The 14844-nt window shown below is 46.6% G+C and overlaps 1 protein-coding gene across 1 annotated transcript in view; it reads right to left on the bottom strand.

Moving 5' to 3' along the window:
- Positions 1 to 6882: 6882 nt before the first annotated feature.
- CASQ2 (calsequestrin 2) overlaps positions 6883 to 14844 on the bottom strand; it is a 64215-nt gene continuing 56253 nt past the window's right edge. The window contains exons 9-11 of the mRNA XM_029949470.1: positions 11983 to 12083; positions 9776 to 9850; positions 6883 to 8286 (exon numbers count right to left, since the gene is read on the bottom strand). Of these exons, the coding sequence (XP_029805330.1) occupies positions 8077 to 8286; positions 9776 to 9850; positions 11983 to 12083 (386 nt within the window). The 3' untranslated portion in view covers positions 6883 to 8076. The remainder of the gene's footprint in view (positions 8287 to 9775; positions 9851 to 11982; positions 12084 to 14844) is intronic.

Here is a 14844-nt window from a genome sequence, read left to right as displayed (position 1 = left end):
ACACTGTCACCATTTCAGGGGCCAGGTAGAAAAAGGTGGCCGTGGCTTTACACTTGCCAGTGCCCCCTCGGTGATAGAAAAAATGGAATATTCACTTCATGTGGTTCATCATTCTTAAAAAAAAAGAAAGAAAGAAAGGAGCAGGGAATTCAAATTTTGGTGGTAATTCCTTATTTTCATAATGGATTCGCTATAGGATTTAGGTAAATAGACATTACCCAAACTTGATGTCCGAGCAATCATTTATGAGTACAACTGTTGTGCAGGGTGCGGCCAGAATGAAAATGGCTGGGTCCCGCCTAATAGGGGTGGTCAAGGTAACTCACCTTGTGAAGGACCACTTCCTCCACCAAGATGCTAGAGAGAAGGCCAGCAAAGCTGAAGTCTGGTCTCCTTCAGAGAAGTTTCTTTGACAATTCATTGCTTCTGTGTTGAAAGAACTTTTCGCTTCTGGAGTTATAACCCAGAAGTTTCTGTGACCACGCCATCTGTCTATGTGGCAGAGCCAGAATGATCTGTGCAAAAACGTGGCCGGGGGACTTGGTGTTCTTTCATAGTAGTTAATACTGCACTTTGTAACCAGGAGGGGGCAAGTTTGCTTATCGGTCTCTGCTCCCATCACCGCGTGTGTAGGAGACTGTCTGAGTATGATTTCTAGCATAAAAAGGCTCTGATGAGGCATCTCAAACCTCTAAATGAATGGTTCTACCAGCAACGATCTGCACAGGACATTTACGCACATTCACAAGGTGTATGCTATGAAATGTCTTCCTGTGACCTCTCTCCGTAACAACGTTCATGTTTGGAGCCGATATGGTGTACCTGGCAGCCAAGTCATTTGGTCCCCTTTTGGGTCCCCCCCCATCCCAATTAACTGTAAAACATTTTACATGTTACATTTTTTATACTGTAAAACTTGAAAAATAAACTGAAATTCCAAATTGTATTTGGCTTCTTTTTTTTTCTTGTGATTATTTCAATCTAAAAATTTGTGGGTTTTTTTTAGGGACCATTTGCACTCTTGTATCATTTTGATACCCTCTTAAAACCAAAATGTCAATTATCTATGAAAACCAAGACAATTATAATGATCGATTGAATGGAAAGTGTGTTGGCATTGTAATGAAATCTATCTGTTTTGATCATCTTATGCTCAAGAGAATGTTTTAAATGAATAGATGGCTGAAAATTAAAATCTTAGGCTCTAAGAATGAAGATGACGTGGACCTTCTGGATAAATTGGCAAGTAAAAAAAGATCCCTAGGTAGGGAGGAAGAAAAGTGTCAGACCCTGGATGTGTGAGGGGGGTAAATATTGGATTGTTTTGGTGAGTGGCTTGGTAATTCAGCTTTAATTATTGAGTGATTTTTAGATAGGTAGGTCTATTTAAAAGGAACTTGATTATTTGCCAAAGAAATGCTGGGACTTGCCTTCTGCTATGCTTAGCTATTTTTTACCTGGATAGAGTGCTGATAGCACACCATCAAATTCTCACCTGTTGCATGGACAGGGGTCAGAGAAAACAATGGATTTGAAGATACTCATTGTATAGATTATTGATAAGTTCTCTTTCTCAGGGCCATCGACCAAGATGATAATTTATATCTGCACAAGCAAACCCTGCTAGAGAAAAGATTAAAGGTGCCCATAGACATAAACCAAAGAGTCCTCTCTTTTTCATTCACTACCCATTATACTGCTATGGAATTTTGGAAGAGTTTTGAGGATATCAGGTGATAAACCATCAGAGTATGGAGTAGAGTGAGGGACATCGGGCTGGTACCAGTGAAGTCACTGCCTGCACAGCAGTAACAGAGACCGGGCTCACCAGCAGTGGTGTGGCATGGGCATTGTCCCTGCTTCCGAGAGACTGGCAGCTCCCTGCTGGTGTCAATGTGTCACACAAGCATCTTGTAGTTATATGGGCCAAGGCTGACCAGGAAAAACAAAACGACACTTGACTTTTGGGTGTGTTCTCTGTGTTTACATCTGAACTCGTTCCCGAGGTTCTGAGAATTTGTACTATTTCAGACAAAAGGATGATGCATTTGTAGGACTGACACAAGCTTCTCCAAACATTTTCCTTTTCTAGCTTTTGGCCCAGCACCCCATCTCACCCACTCATTTTTGCCTTCTGTGATCTGCATGCACGAACAAGCTTTAAAGATCTGTGACTATTTGAGCGAGCGAGTGAATGAGAACACGATAGCATCTCAGGGCGGAAGCTACTGGCTACAGTCTAATTGTGCATGATTTTTTTAGGGGAATCGTTGGTATTTCGTAGGAGCCTAGGGTTCACACTGAGCCTTCTAGCTGTCACTACTCTGAAGCGTTCAGAATGGTAAAATGCCAGATTAATTCAAAAGAGGTCCTTAATTTACCTTGCAAGCAGTTGCATCTGCAGATGCATTAAAATGGACAGCTAGGTTATCCTGTTCCCAGAGAGTGGGGTCTGGGCTTTCTGCTGCCATTCCCATGATGCTTTGCTTTCCATCTTGGGGCCTGTTATTTCCAGGTGACTTTGCTTACCTGAGTAAAGAACTTCACACATCAGAAGCGCCTCCCTGAGCCAAAGAGATTCTGTGTTCCTATTTTAATTTATTTTATTTTTTAATTATGGACTATCTGAAGCAAATCTGAACAGATGACAGCATTGCCAAAAAGTCCCCTGGTGACTTTGGATAATCACCAGCATTTTCTTACTGGTACTAATAGCTTTTGATAATTGCTAGCACATCCTTAGTGGTACTAATCACTGTGTTAAATTAGCTTTGCATAGGGCTTAGAGAGTACTTAGTCAAACAAGTTTATTAAGTATCTATCAGAATGTAGGCACTGAGGATAGAACAGAATTAGCCAAAGCCTTTTCCCTAAGGTTGCTTTCAGATGAATATCGGGAAGAAGACATACACATAAGAGCATAATGAATTGTAGTTTCTGTAAGAGAGCTTTACACAGGGTGCAGCGAGCGCTCAGCAGATGAGGAGGCCAGTTACCCTAGGGAGTGACTGGAAGAGTTACAGAATGCACCTTGCTTTATACTTAAGGTAGTTGGGAGTTCGCCAAGCAGGCGCAGATAGGAAAGTGGAACAGCATTCCAGTAGGTGGAACAGCATGAGCCGAGGCTTGGAGTTGTTAGGCAGCCAGGCAGCTTCCACCAACACCAGGTTCTAAGAGTAGAGGAGGCAGCAGGTTGCGAGGTGTCATGGAAGGTGAGGCTGGTAAGGTAGACAAAAGGCAGTTCACATAGACCTCAAGTGTCTGCAAAAAAAATTGGCTTTTGCCAATTACAAAGCCACACTCGACCCCCTAACCTGTTGCCTGTGGTGCTGACCCAACTCCTACAATAACCACTGGGTGCTATAATCCTCAATGAGGCATTTGGACGCCGTAATTCCAAGACTGACACTCCACGTATGCCTCAGAAATCACCCCATCTAGTCCGACGCTCTCCTAAACCAAGATCCCAGATCTCGCCGGCATCAGTCAGCACTACTCACACTTTGCTTTCCTTGTACAGAAGAGAGACACTTTGAGGACTTTTGGTTTTACAAGACCCATCTTGGTTTTCCTCCCCACCCTCCCTCACACCACACAGCCCAGCTCTGCATTCAGAGTCAACAACCTTTCCATTCACAGCTCGCTCTTTGGCCTCTCCTAGTCTGGAAAAAAAATAGTTTTTAAACACCTACTGGGAATAGAGAGCCACTGAATTTTAAGCATGTGTGTGTGATATAATCAGTTTTTCATTTTAGAAAGATCCTTGATTGCAGCGCGGAGGCTGGGTTGGAGATGGTAGCACCGTGGGAACCTTGCTGCCGCCCCAGCGAGAGCTTATAAGTCTTGGTTCTGGTTACGCAGCAGGGGTGGGAGCAGAGCCCAGGACTGGCTCCCTAGTCGATGCGGAAGCAGGACACAACGGAATGGCTCTAAGATTTGTGGCTCAGACACTGCCAGAGGGGGATATCTCCTCCCCACTCCTCTGCTTTCCCCTGCTTCTATGAAGAAGGATCTTCCCCTAAATGCTGCTGGCCTTTTCCCCTAAACCTGACTCCTGTCCTGAGCTAGAGCAAGCTGTCTGGTTAGTGGGTAACAGCCCTTTGTCCAGATTTCTTGGGGTGAATGAAATTGTTGGGAGTGAAGGTAGTGTGGAGGGTCTGGGCTTTTTTTATCCTCCATCCTCTCCCAATGGAAGGTGATGGCCTTGGTCCTCTCTACGAGTCTGATTTCCTTGGAGGGCCTACAGTTGGATGCGGGAAGCTAGGAAGCCCATTCTCCTCTTCTCTAATCTCCAAATTGCTGCTCTTCTGTAATAAGGGTGATTACTAATTATCAGTTATTAATTGTTAATGTTGCATTGCTGACTTCTTGACCTAATTTGGGGGAGGTCTTTAAAGCCCCAAAGAGGTGTCTATGGGACTCCAGATGAAGCTGTCCAGGAGAGACGGTTGGGGTGAGAGGTTTGGAAACAGGAGAGCCTGGCTAGAGACACGTGGTGTTGGTAACCACGGGCTGAGCAAGATCCCCCAGGGGAGTGGACGAGCCGTGGTTCCTAGCCTTGCCTTGTGCCAGTCCCCAGTGACTCTAAAATGTAGGTAGTCTCCAGCTCTGTAGATGGGATATTAGGGTGTCTGGGCTCGAGATGGGCATCTGTATTTTCTAAATAAGCTTGGAAGACAATATTCTGATGCTCACTGAGCAGGGTCGAGAATCCCTGGTGGGAGTGGGAAGTTGGAAGGCAGAACCCCAGGACCCACCAGCACTTATGAGGGGTGAGTGTGTCTGCATGTATCAGGATCGTTGATCAAAAGCTACTTGGTAATGATATAATGCAAGTGACATTATTAGTATGGGCTTCCTGCCTTATGCACACTAGGGCCTGGACAGTACACAGCCTCATTAGGGAAAAGATAAGGCTCATTTCTAGCTAAAAGATGTTATTTTTAAAAATACACTGAAAATGATTGTGCATTCTTGATAACACAATGAATTTTTCCCCCAACAGGATGGCCAGAACTTGCAGTTCTAATTAACCTCCAGTTCCAATATGGGATAAGTTGAGTATGGCCTCCAGAGAAAGAAGATCTTGGCTTAAGCAGTGAAAAGGATTGTGGGAAATTCACATGCATCCATCTCAGGACACTATCCGAAGAAAAAAACTGGGATCCTTTCATTGCTTCATTTAAAGAATTTGATTTAGTTCAAATCCTTGATTTAAATATAAAAAGTAAGGTATATTGATACTCCTTTAAAGCATTTGTGTGGCCCTCGGAAAATTATTTAGGCCCTCTGAGTCTTAGTTTCCTCATCTATAAAATGGGGATAATAATAAGGCTTATAAAAACTTTGTAAAAAGGGGGCGCCTGGGTGGCTCAGTCAGTTAAGCCTCCGGCTTCGGCTCAGGTCAGATCTCACGTTCGTGGGTTCGAGCCCCCCGTCGGGTTCTGTGCTGACCGCTAGCTCAGAGCCTGGAGCCTGCTTCCAGTTCTGTGTCTCCTTCTCTCTCTCTGACCCTCCCCCTCTCATGCTTTGTCTCTCTCTGTATCAAAAATAAATAAAAAACATTTAAAAAAAATCTTTAAAAACTTTGTAAAAAGGATGAAATGACATGACACATGTAAAGCACATAGCATAGTGCTCCAGGCACATACCAAACATTCAATAAATACCAGCTCAAAAAGTTTTAGACCAATAACTGAATAACACTACTATTTACAGACAGTACTGGTTTAACACTCTGCGCTTCTGACATGGGAGTACCACGATATGATTTAGACTTAGAGCATATTACTCAGGCCTCCAGGACCAAAGAATTTTCCTGGGCTGGAGCACAGACCACTTTCATGACAGACCACATTCCTTGGCTACTTGAAAGATTAGCTTCAAAGATTGCTTTGAAAATGTACCTCCGCAAGAGCTTATTAGAGGTGTGGCTGGGTCTGGCCGGATCACAGCACTGTCCAGCTTGGGAAGTGTCTGCCTTGCTTTGTGAGGGGGGGAAATAAAACCAAGGAGGCCTTGTCAGCATTGTTAGCCAACAGCACTGGGGCTGGTTAATCAATCATTCGCCCACCAATTCAAGAAATGATGAGTAGGTGCTTTGTGCTGGACAAAGTGCGAGGTGCCGAGGATACAAAGGCAAATAAAGCCCTTGCCTCTGAGAAGCCTACAATTTAGTGAAAGGTCAGCAGTAAATAGGTGTTACAATTTAAACAACTTTTTAAGTTTACTTATTGAGAGAGACAGAGAGAAAGAGGGAAGGAGCACAGGAGGGGCAGAAAGGGAATTAGACAGACTCCCAAGAAGGCTCTGCACTGTCAGCACAGAGCCCAGGGTGGCGCTCGAACCATGAACCAGAGCCAAAACCGAGAATTGGATGCTCAACCCACTGAGCCACCCAGGCACCCCTATGTGTTTCGGTTAAGGACCATTTCCATGGTTGGGGTATGCACAAAACTCCATGGTTGCAGAGGGGAAGGCAGCTCCTTCAGATCACCTTGACATTCCAATCCGGGACTCCATGAAGAGGGGGAGGAGTTTAGGGGAGAAAGTAATGAGTTGGGGGTTTTGCTATATCATTTGAATTGCTTGTGCAACATCGAAACCAAGATGAATGAGTGGGTCTAAAACTAAGAGAGTGGTCAAGGTTAGAGACCCAGTCTTGGAGGTCATGAGCATATAGGTGGCAGCTGCCGGACATGGATGATTGTACCTTGGAAGGAAGTTAGAGTCAAAAGAGATGCTGAAACACCATCATTTAAAGGGCAGGCAGAGGAAGAGGGGCCAGAAAGGGAAACAGAAGGAACAGAGAGGTAGGACAGGAACCAAGGAGAGAATGAGCAGGATCAGGAAAACCAAGAGAGGATTTCCAAGATAGTCTCAGTATTTTCAAAGTATAAGTTTAATGACGGAGTTAGTTGGCTACTATTCCATAAAAGGATTACTCTATTTCCAAAGCATTTGCACAGTGTCTTACACATGTGTTAAAAGATCGAGAAAATAAATTAGAACGTTATAATGCACACTTAATGCTAAAACTACCGAGCACAATGTAACTTCTAGATAGTTCTGAAGGCACTTTGGGATTCTCTCAGTGCCGGAAGGCACCCTTATGAACTCTAGCTATTGTTCTGTGCTAGTGTGGGAGGGCTGACAAATGGAGCACTGGTTGGCCTCTGGATAAGCCAACTTTCTCTCCCCATGGGAGGGCTCATGAGCAGAGAAGGGTATACAGAACCCCGCTCAGGTTAGGAGGCCAGCTGACTCAATCAGGGGCATGAAGAAGACATTAGAAACCTGTAATCCTTCCAGTTCCTCCACCCCCTCGTGCAGAGTGCAAGATTTGTCCCTAAAGGGAAGTTCAGAAAGCAAATCAGCCCCGCCATCCCACATCCTAACATACTAGAAATGATGGTGACGTCTGTACCTATGGGTTTCAAGGCCTCCCGGGAGCTATCCAAGCACCTGGATCTGAGCTCATAATGGTGTCACCTACCCTTGAAATAGTAAGTTTAACAGAGCCAAGATAACCTGATTTATAACCTCCTTTCCAAGGCTGAGCCTTCCCTAGGAGAGAACCCGTTGCCTTGAGGAGGGATCCTCACTGATGCTCCAGGCACGGGGGCCAAGTGGGTTCATTTCAGGTCTCCCGGCTCTGACTATAAGGTCACTCCATGCTTTGAGTTTGCCACCTGTTGATCCTGTTACCGTCACATCAAAGACAACAAGGAAACTTGAGCAGCGGTGTCAGGGGGCTGTTCTTCCCCAGACCACCATTTTCCAGCACTGCCAGGACCACTGATGGACGGTCTGGCAAAGAAAGAGAGCTTTTCCAAGACACTCGAGACAGTCCATGTGGCAATAATTCCCCCACTTGTCCCTCTGAGTGGGATTACTGGGTTTAGAGACATTTGCTGAATGGTACCGCTCCCGGTGAGAAGGGGATGGGGAAAGGGCTGGGAAAGGGGGAAGAGGTGGACGGACACCGCAGCCGGGGCTGTGGGCTGCTCGCGCCGGGGCTGTCTGCATGGCCGTGTGTAGCTGTGATTTTGCTTTCATCCATCATCCAGAGGGGGGCTACTCATCATCATCATCATCACTGTCGTCGTTGTCCTCATCAGAATTGTCGTCATCGTCATCTTCGTCATTGTCCCGGTCATCCTCATCCTCATCGTCATCGTCTTCAGTGTTTATCTTCCCGGAAAGCACATCCTCGATCCAGTCTTCCAGCTCCTCGGCCGTGGGCAGGTCGTCATCATCAGGGATCTCCATCCAGACGCTGTCCGCCTGCAGCGAGCGAGGGACCCAGTGAGTGAGTGAGTGAGCGAGGGCAGGAAGGACGAGCCAGACCAGAGGGGTCCAATCAGCCCGGCTCTGTGATCGGGGACGTGTGCACACCGTTCCATGCAAAAGCCTCAATGCGGAATGCTCTGGGTAGTGCCGCACTTGTGCAAGATAAAAGGAGAGATATGTGTGTGTGTGTGTGTGGTTTGTGCAGAAAGGTTTCTGGGGACGGAGGCAGGTCTGTGGAGGGTTGGCAGGGGAATGGGCGGGGCCAAGCACGCTGAGACTGGCAGCTGCTTCAGCCCTGCCCCCACCCCACTCCCGCACCCCGAATTTCTGCCTCGCTTCCCCACCCTGGAGCAGTTCCTCCAGACCACCAGCACTGCCTGGCAGGGCCCCTTCCCACCCTACCCTGCCTGCCTTCCTTATCCCAAGCATTCTGGAAAGTGCTGGGGGCTGAGAGGCAGCCCAGGTTTGGGGCCGTTCCCAGGGGTATTGAAATCAAGTATTATTATGAATTGTAAGGATATTTGCACTGTTTATTTTCCCACTCTGATTACATAAGCACATCTCCAAGATACCTATTTAATAAGAACAAAAACGTATACGACATTTCTGGTAGAACAGCCATGAAACTACTGACCTATGGGTTCCTCGGGGGACAGGAAAAGGAATGGGGTCAGGACAGTGGGAAATGCTTTTGCTTTTCACCTTATCGTCTACTATTTTACTTAAAAATGTTTTACCTTGAGCAAATTTTAAAACTTATGATTATCAACTTAAAAAGCAGTTTAGAAAATAAATGTAGAATACCCCAGATGACCAGATGCCCAGCAACAGGATAAAATTGCTCACTGGCCCCCATTCACAAGCATTTCCACTACCATTAATTAGGGCTCTAATGACTTGTGACCATCTCTCTCTATTATTTGCCTGTTATGTGTTGTATTTGTGCCCTCTTCTGTTTATGTATGGGGCCGGGGGGTGGTATCTGACGTCTGGACTGAGATCTAGAATTCCTCATGCTCTACGGTCGGCCACACCAGCTTTCCTCCCCGCCCTCAGGTCATGGCGCCTGCGTGGTGAGGAGAGGCCCCTCTTCCTATATGGTCTTCCTCCTGCTCTCCTGTAGCCCCCTTGCCCATGACCTGCTGTGCGATGGAAGCTTCATGTGTGGGTTCCTTTGCATAAAAAGAGTTTGTTTTCAGGCTTTGGGAGATATTACAGGAGAGTTTACTTGGGTGGAAAGTTCCAAATAGTCAGTAAAACAGGACAGCTGGCCCCGTAAGCAAGGAAGCATGGCCATCATCTCTGAGGAATTGCCCATGGAAGAGAACCAGGAAACCATAGCTCAAGACAGGCTCAGACACTAGGCTTGGGCCATACTGGCAAATTTTCCACGTCAGGACAGGCTCGACTCCTATACCTGGTGGCTCAGTCTGCACAGGACGTGCTGAGGGTGTCTGAGCAAGCTTTCAGGGGGTATACTCACATCTGTCACATTCACCACTCCGATCTGTGGCTTGAATAGATCAATCTTGAAAGTCTTTTCCCAATAGGCAACAAGCTGAAGCAGTGACAACAACAACAACAACAACAACAACAACAACAAATGAGATTAGACAGCAGACAGGACATTCCCTATTAAAGCCACGTTTGGTGGCTGGACTCACCTGCCATCCCTTCATCATAGGTCACCATTGATTAAAGGTCTCCAAAACATCTGTGGGCACTTTGGAACTTGAAGCCTTGGCCTCAGCACCCAAGCACTTTAAATAAGTATGAGCAAAAGATGTCATAACACAAACTATGGAAACATGTAATATAAAATTTTCTACAGCTGTAAGGAAGAATATTACAGAGATGGTCCGACGTTGATTCCCAAATTACTTGTGGCTCTTTTATAGTATATGTGTGATCAGAGAGCCATTTTCCTCCACTTCTCTTTCAATGTCCCGTTTAAAAATCCCTTACCTCGCACTACTGTGATCCTCGAGATGGAGGGTAGTGAAGGGCCATCCATGTAAGAGGGGGGTACATTGCCAGGCTTGGGATCCACATGGACTCATCTCTGACTGGGGCGGGACTAAAGGAGTCAGGGACTGTGGGGCTAAGACAGTACAAATGTTCAGTGGCAGAAAGCCTCCAGGGCAAATATACGGCCTGATGGGCACCAGGGATAGTCAGGAACCTAGAAATCAGAACAGTCTAAAGATTTCTCCTTTGTGAAAACCAAGGCAAACAAACACACAGGGCAGGATGGGAGAGCGGCAGACCATCTGCAAGCTTGCCTGACAAAACAGTCCATGCAAACTAGAACCGCAGTCGGGCAGAGGCTAACTAAAAAATGTTATAATAAATAGGATCTTCTAAGGCCATGACTGTACCGATCACCCAGAATGACGACATTGGCCTCAGGTGTCAGGAGCATCTCTGCCTTCGATTCACTTATTCTGTATGTAGGATGGGGTTTCAGGACCCTTGAACTCACTAAACCCCCTCCATTTTCACTACTTAATCATGGTACGATCCGTCATGCCCTATGCAACAAATGATAATCCCTGGAAGAAGATAAGTTATTGTTTATAACCGAATGACAACTAAACGTGTACTGATTACCAGCTGCTAGCTCAACTTAAAGTCCATTGACTAGCAGACAAAACTTCCGCATCACATGGACTTGGGTCAGAATATCAAGTCTACCGCTTAGTAGCATTAACCTCACAGGTGGCTATTCTTTTCATCTGCCAGATAGGGATTACGACAGTCCTTACTTCATAGGGTTGTCGGGAGGATTAGATGAAATGGTGCCTGTGAAGAATTTACTATAGTCCAAGCATACAGTAGAGTATACTAGCTACATCCATTATCACTACCACTGGGCTCGTGTGTCATACACATTCTGTTTATTATTTTCTTTAGAAACAAGAATAACTCTCTCTCAAATAAAATTTTAAAAAATCAGCTCAGGTCATGATCCCAGGGTCATGAGATCAAGCACTCTATCAGGCTCTGTGCTCAGCATGGAGCCTGCTTGGGATTCTCTCACTCCCTCCGCCCGTTTCTCTCTCAAACAAATGAAAAAAAAATAAATAAAAATAGGCATAATCAATGGTTTCTGGCCATTGGTCACTGACAGCAGCAAGAGTTTGGGCTTTAATTTTCTCATACATTCAACATGTGCTAGATATGACGCTAAGACCTGGGAGAACACCATGTCATGTCAGAGCCGTGGCAGAGGGTCTCTGCCCTCTCAGAGGTTGCCCTTTCTTGCCACGAAGTTCTTAACTCTATGCACAAGGTTCAGGTCTGATTTTAATTACTTAGTCCCTCAGGTGGCCTTGGGACGGTGCGCCCCCTCCCCCAGAACATGAGAGAGGCTATAGCAAGGGAGGTGGTGGGACGGGGGAGGAGGGGGACAGCAATGGACGTGTTAGTAGAAGAATTTCACCCAGTCGCTCGCATGGGGGGCTCAGAGGCACCCCTGGTCTCCAGGGGGCTGAATGCTGGGTCCAACCGTCTCAGTGTGAAGTTCAGTGTTGCCCCAGGGGCCAAGGTCCCCCACACTGGATGGGGGTGGTCGCTATGTTTCTTCAAGGGCTCCCCCTGTTTCACACCCCGCTTCCTGCTCCCGGGGCTCCCATTGAGCATGAGCACAAGGCTGTGCTGGCCGAAGGTGCCCGGGTCTGAGCCACTCACCAGAGGAAAGTCATCCGGGTCAATCCACACGATGCTGAGGTCAGGGTTGTCCGTGTTGTCCCTGGCGACCTGTTTCAGGATTTCCAGGAACTCGTAACCATCTGAAGCAGGATTCAAGAGAGCTGAGTAAGCCCTGCACAGACAGGACTTCTGACATGAAAAGTGGGGAGTGCAGTTTCTCCACAAGGGTTTCTCAGGCCTATTTGGTGCATGCCCTCAATTACAAGATTATTCTATAAAAAATGAGTCAGATGAGCACTCTGGATGCAACGCAGCTTACTCAAAGGAAACAATAAAAATTTTAAATAAAAAAAAATTAAAAGTTCACAGGGAAGTCACTGCTTCTTAACTCAAAGCTGGGCTCCATGTGACAAGTGACCAGCCTTGAGTCAGCAAGTGCAATCCCAGATCAGAGGAACCCTGCCCGGTCCTCAGTGCCCCGTGCCCTCTTTGGAAAGCACTAGTTTGCCCTCTGTGAGCTCTACATACCAAGGACATGTAGCCTGGATGCTTAATTTTCTACAACCCAGAATTTCTAAAATTTCCAAACTACCCTTCTGATTTATAGCTGGTGTCACAGCTTTGAGATAGTGAATAGGATTTCCCTTCCTCCCTCACCATTTCCTTGTAGGCTCTGCCTTCCCCCATCCAGGCAGCAGCATTCATGGCCCCCAGGGGAGAGATGATTCATAAGAAAAGCAGAGACAAGCCTTGGGAGCCTCAAGAATGCAATTTTTTTGTAATTAAAAAAAATTTAAGCCTAAACCTTTAAGGACTGGGAGCATAAAATTTATACTAAAAAACAAAACGTTTGGGAAGAATGTTTAATAAGAGAAAGCGCACTCTAACCCCTCAGCATCCCCGCCCTTCTCCCAACTAGAAACAAAGAGTTGAGATTCTGGAAAGTCCCTGAGAATGAGCTGTGTGTGTGTGTGTGTGTGTGTGTCTGCGCATGTGTGTGCGTGTGCACAGATGTATGCCAGTGTGTACATGTGCGTCCACACACAGCAGCTCCTCAGAGCATAGGGGCTCCAGGCTTTGTTTCAGAATGAAACTCAGGAGAATGAGAAGGCCCCAGAATCTCCCAAAGAACGCTTCAGTGCAGGAGCATGGGGGCAGAAAAAATCCGGGGGCTCCACCGAGTTCTCTGTGGTTCTGAGGAACATGGACGATGCCACAGCTGGGATGGACAGAACCTGCTGGGAACAAGGGCTGGGGGCCTCGTGCAGCCCAGATGAATATGACACCGGACCTCTAGGGATGGTGGGGTGAGGGTTGCAGGGGCGGGGCATCGATGATCAGACCCAGTTCTCACTGGGTACGATTCAGGTTTGGTTCCAGAATAAAGTTCCATGTCTGGTCTAGCTGATGTGTGGCCTGAAATGTACACCCTCTCTACAAGCAACTCGCTCCCCGTCTCCTAATTCAGTCTGCTAACTGCTCCTTCTTTGTAAAGGTTTCTTCTTGTGCTAAGGTCCCAGACCCCTCGAGCTCTCCTCTGTTTGACAAGCCTCGCCTCTTTTCGGGAGCCTTAGCCTTTGCTTGGCTACTGGGGGGCCTCCTCTGCCCTTCCTCGTCTCCAGGACATTCCAGGCAAAACGCATGCCTTCCCCAGCAATTCTGCCCTGGGCAGGTCTTGTCACTAACACGGTCACTAATTCACACTGTTAACTGGATTCAGACGGGGTGCCCTCAGGCCTTGCTCCCTGGAAAGCAGAGCCACTGCTCCTAGACAAGAGGCTGCAGCCATTTCCAGCAGAGATACGCTCTGCATGGGTGGATTTTTCCAGCTAGTGTCTGAATTACAGGCTTCCCTTGATATCCAAAAGGAAAACGTTCCTATGAACCAAAGTGTTGTAAAAGCGAAGAAGTCGCTTTCATAAAATCCCAAATCCTCTTTGGATTTTTTTTTCACGAGCAAAAGCATGTACTAGTGTAGGTCTTTCGTAAAAGCAAAGGGATGCAATGCGAATGTTTGGTTAGCAAGGGAGACCTACAGATCACGAGTTCCCTTCTAGGACAGACCCCTGTGAGGAACTGGGCCACAGGCTTTAGAGTGCATAGTCATTGTGGGGACTGGATGGAGTTGGGTTTGGGGGATATTACTCCTGTGCCTGGAGGAGTGGCTGTTATGATGCAAACCCCAGATTCCCTGATCTGTGGCACAGCTGTTCCCTGCTATCTGAACACCACGTCTCCCTTCTCTGGGGACAGAACTGGGCCACAGAACAGGGGATCTGTGGGTTCTGTGTTATAATACACAGACGACAAGGGGGAATTCTCCAGAAGCACTTTCCATGACCACTTCCAGCAGCCAGAAGGAAGCAGTCTGGAAGATTAAGAATCAAATTTAAAAGCCCCTTGGTGGCTTAGTCGATGAAGTGTCTTACTCTTGATTTTGGCTCACGCTGTGATCTTACGGGTTGAGGGATCAAGCCCCACCTCGGGCTCCTTGCTGATAGCACAGAGTCTACTCGGAATTCTCTCTCTCCCTCTTTCTGCCCCTCCCCCCCACTCCCGCTCTCTTGCTCTCTCTCAAAATAAACTTTTTTTAAATAAAAAGTAAACTGGACAAATCAGAAATTCACAAAGAGGATGAAATTCAATGACACAGACCCTGATTCAAGTAGAAACTAAATTCGAGATACAGAAGATGCACTCCCGTAAAGGGAGGAGAGAAGCCAATTTGACACTGTATTGCAAAGGGCAAGGGTGTTATCAGAACTACGACTAAACACACAAGACAGTGCTGTAGTTTTCTGATGGAAAACCCCACAGAATGTTGGAATTAATAAAAAGGAATGCTATGTACAAGAACTTTTCCCCACTCTGTGTGCTAGTGCAGGCTTGGAGATAAAAATA

This window comes from Suricata suricatta, chromosome 8, assembly GCF_006229205.1.
Source record: "Suricata suricatta isolate VVHF042 chromosome 8, meerkat_22Aug2017_6uvM2_HiC, whole genome shotgun sequence".
Taxonomy (NCBI): domain Eukaryota; kingdom Metazoa; phylum Chordata; class Mammalia; order Carnivora; family Herpestidae; genus Suricata; species Suricata suricatta.
The sequence above is the reverse complement of the archived record's forward strand: the minus strand, read 5'-3'. Positions and strand labels throughout refer to the sequence as shown.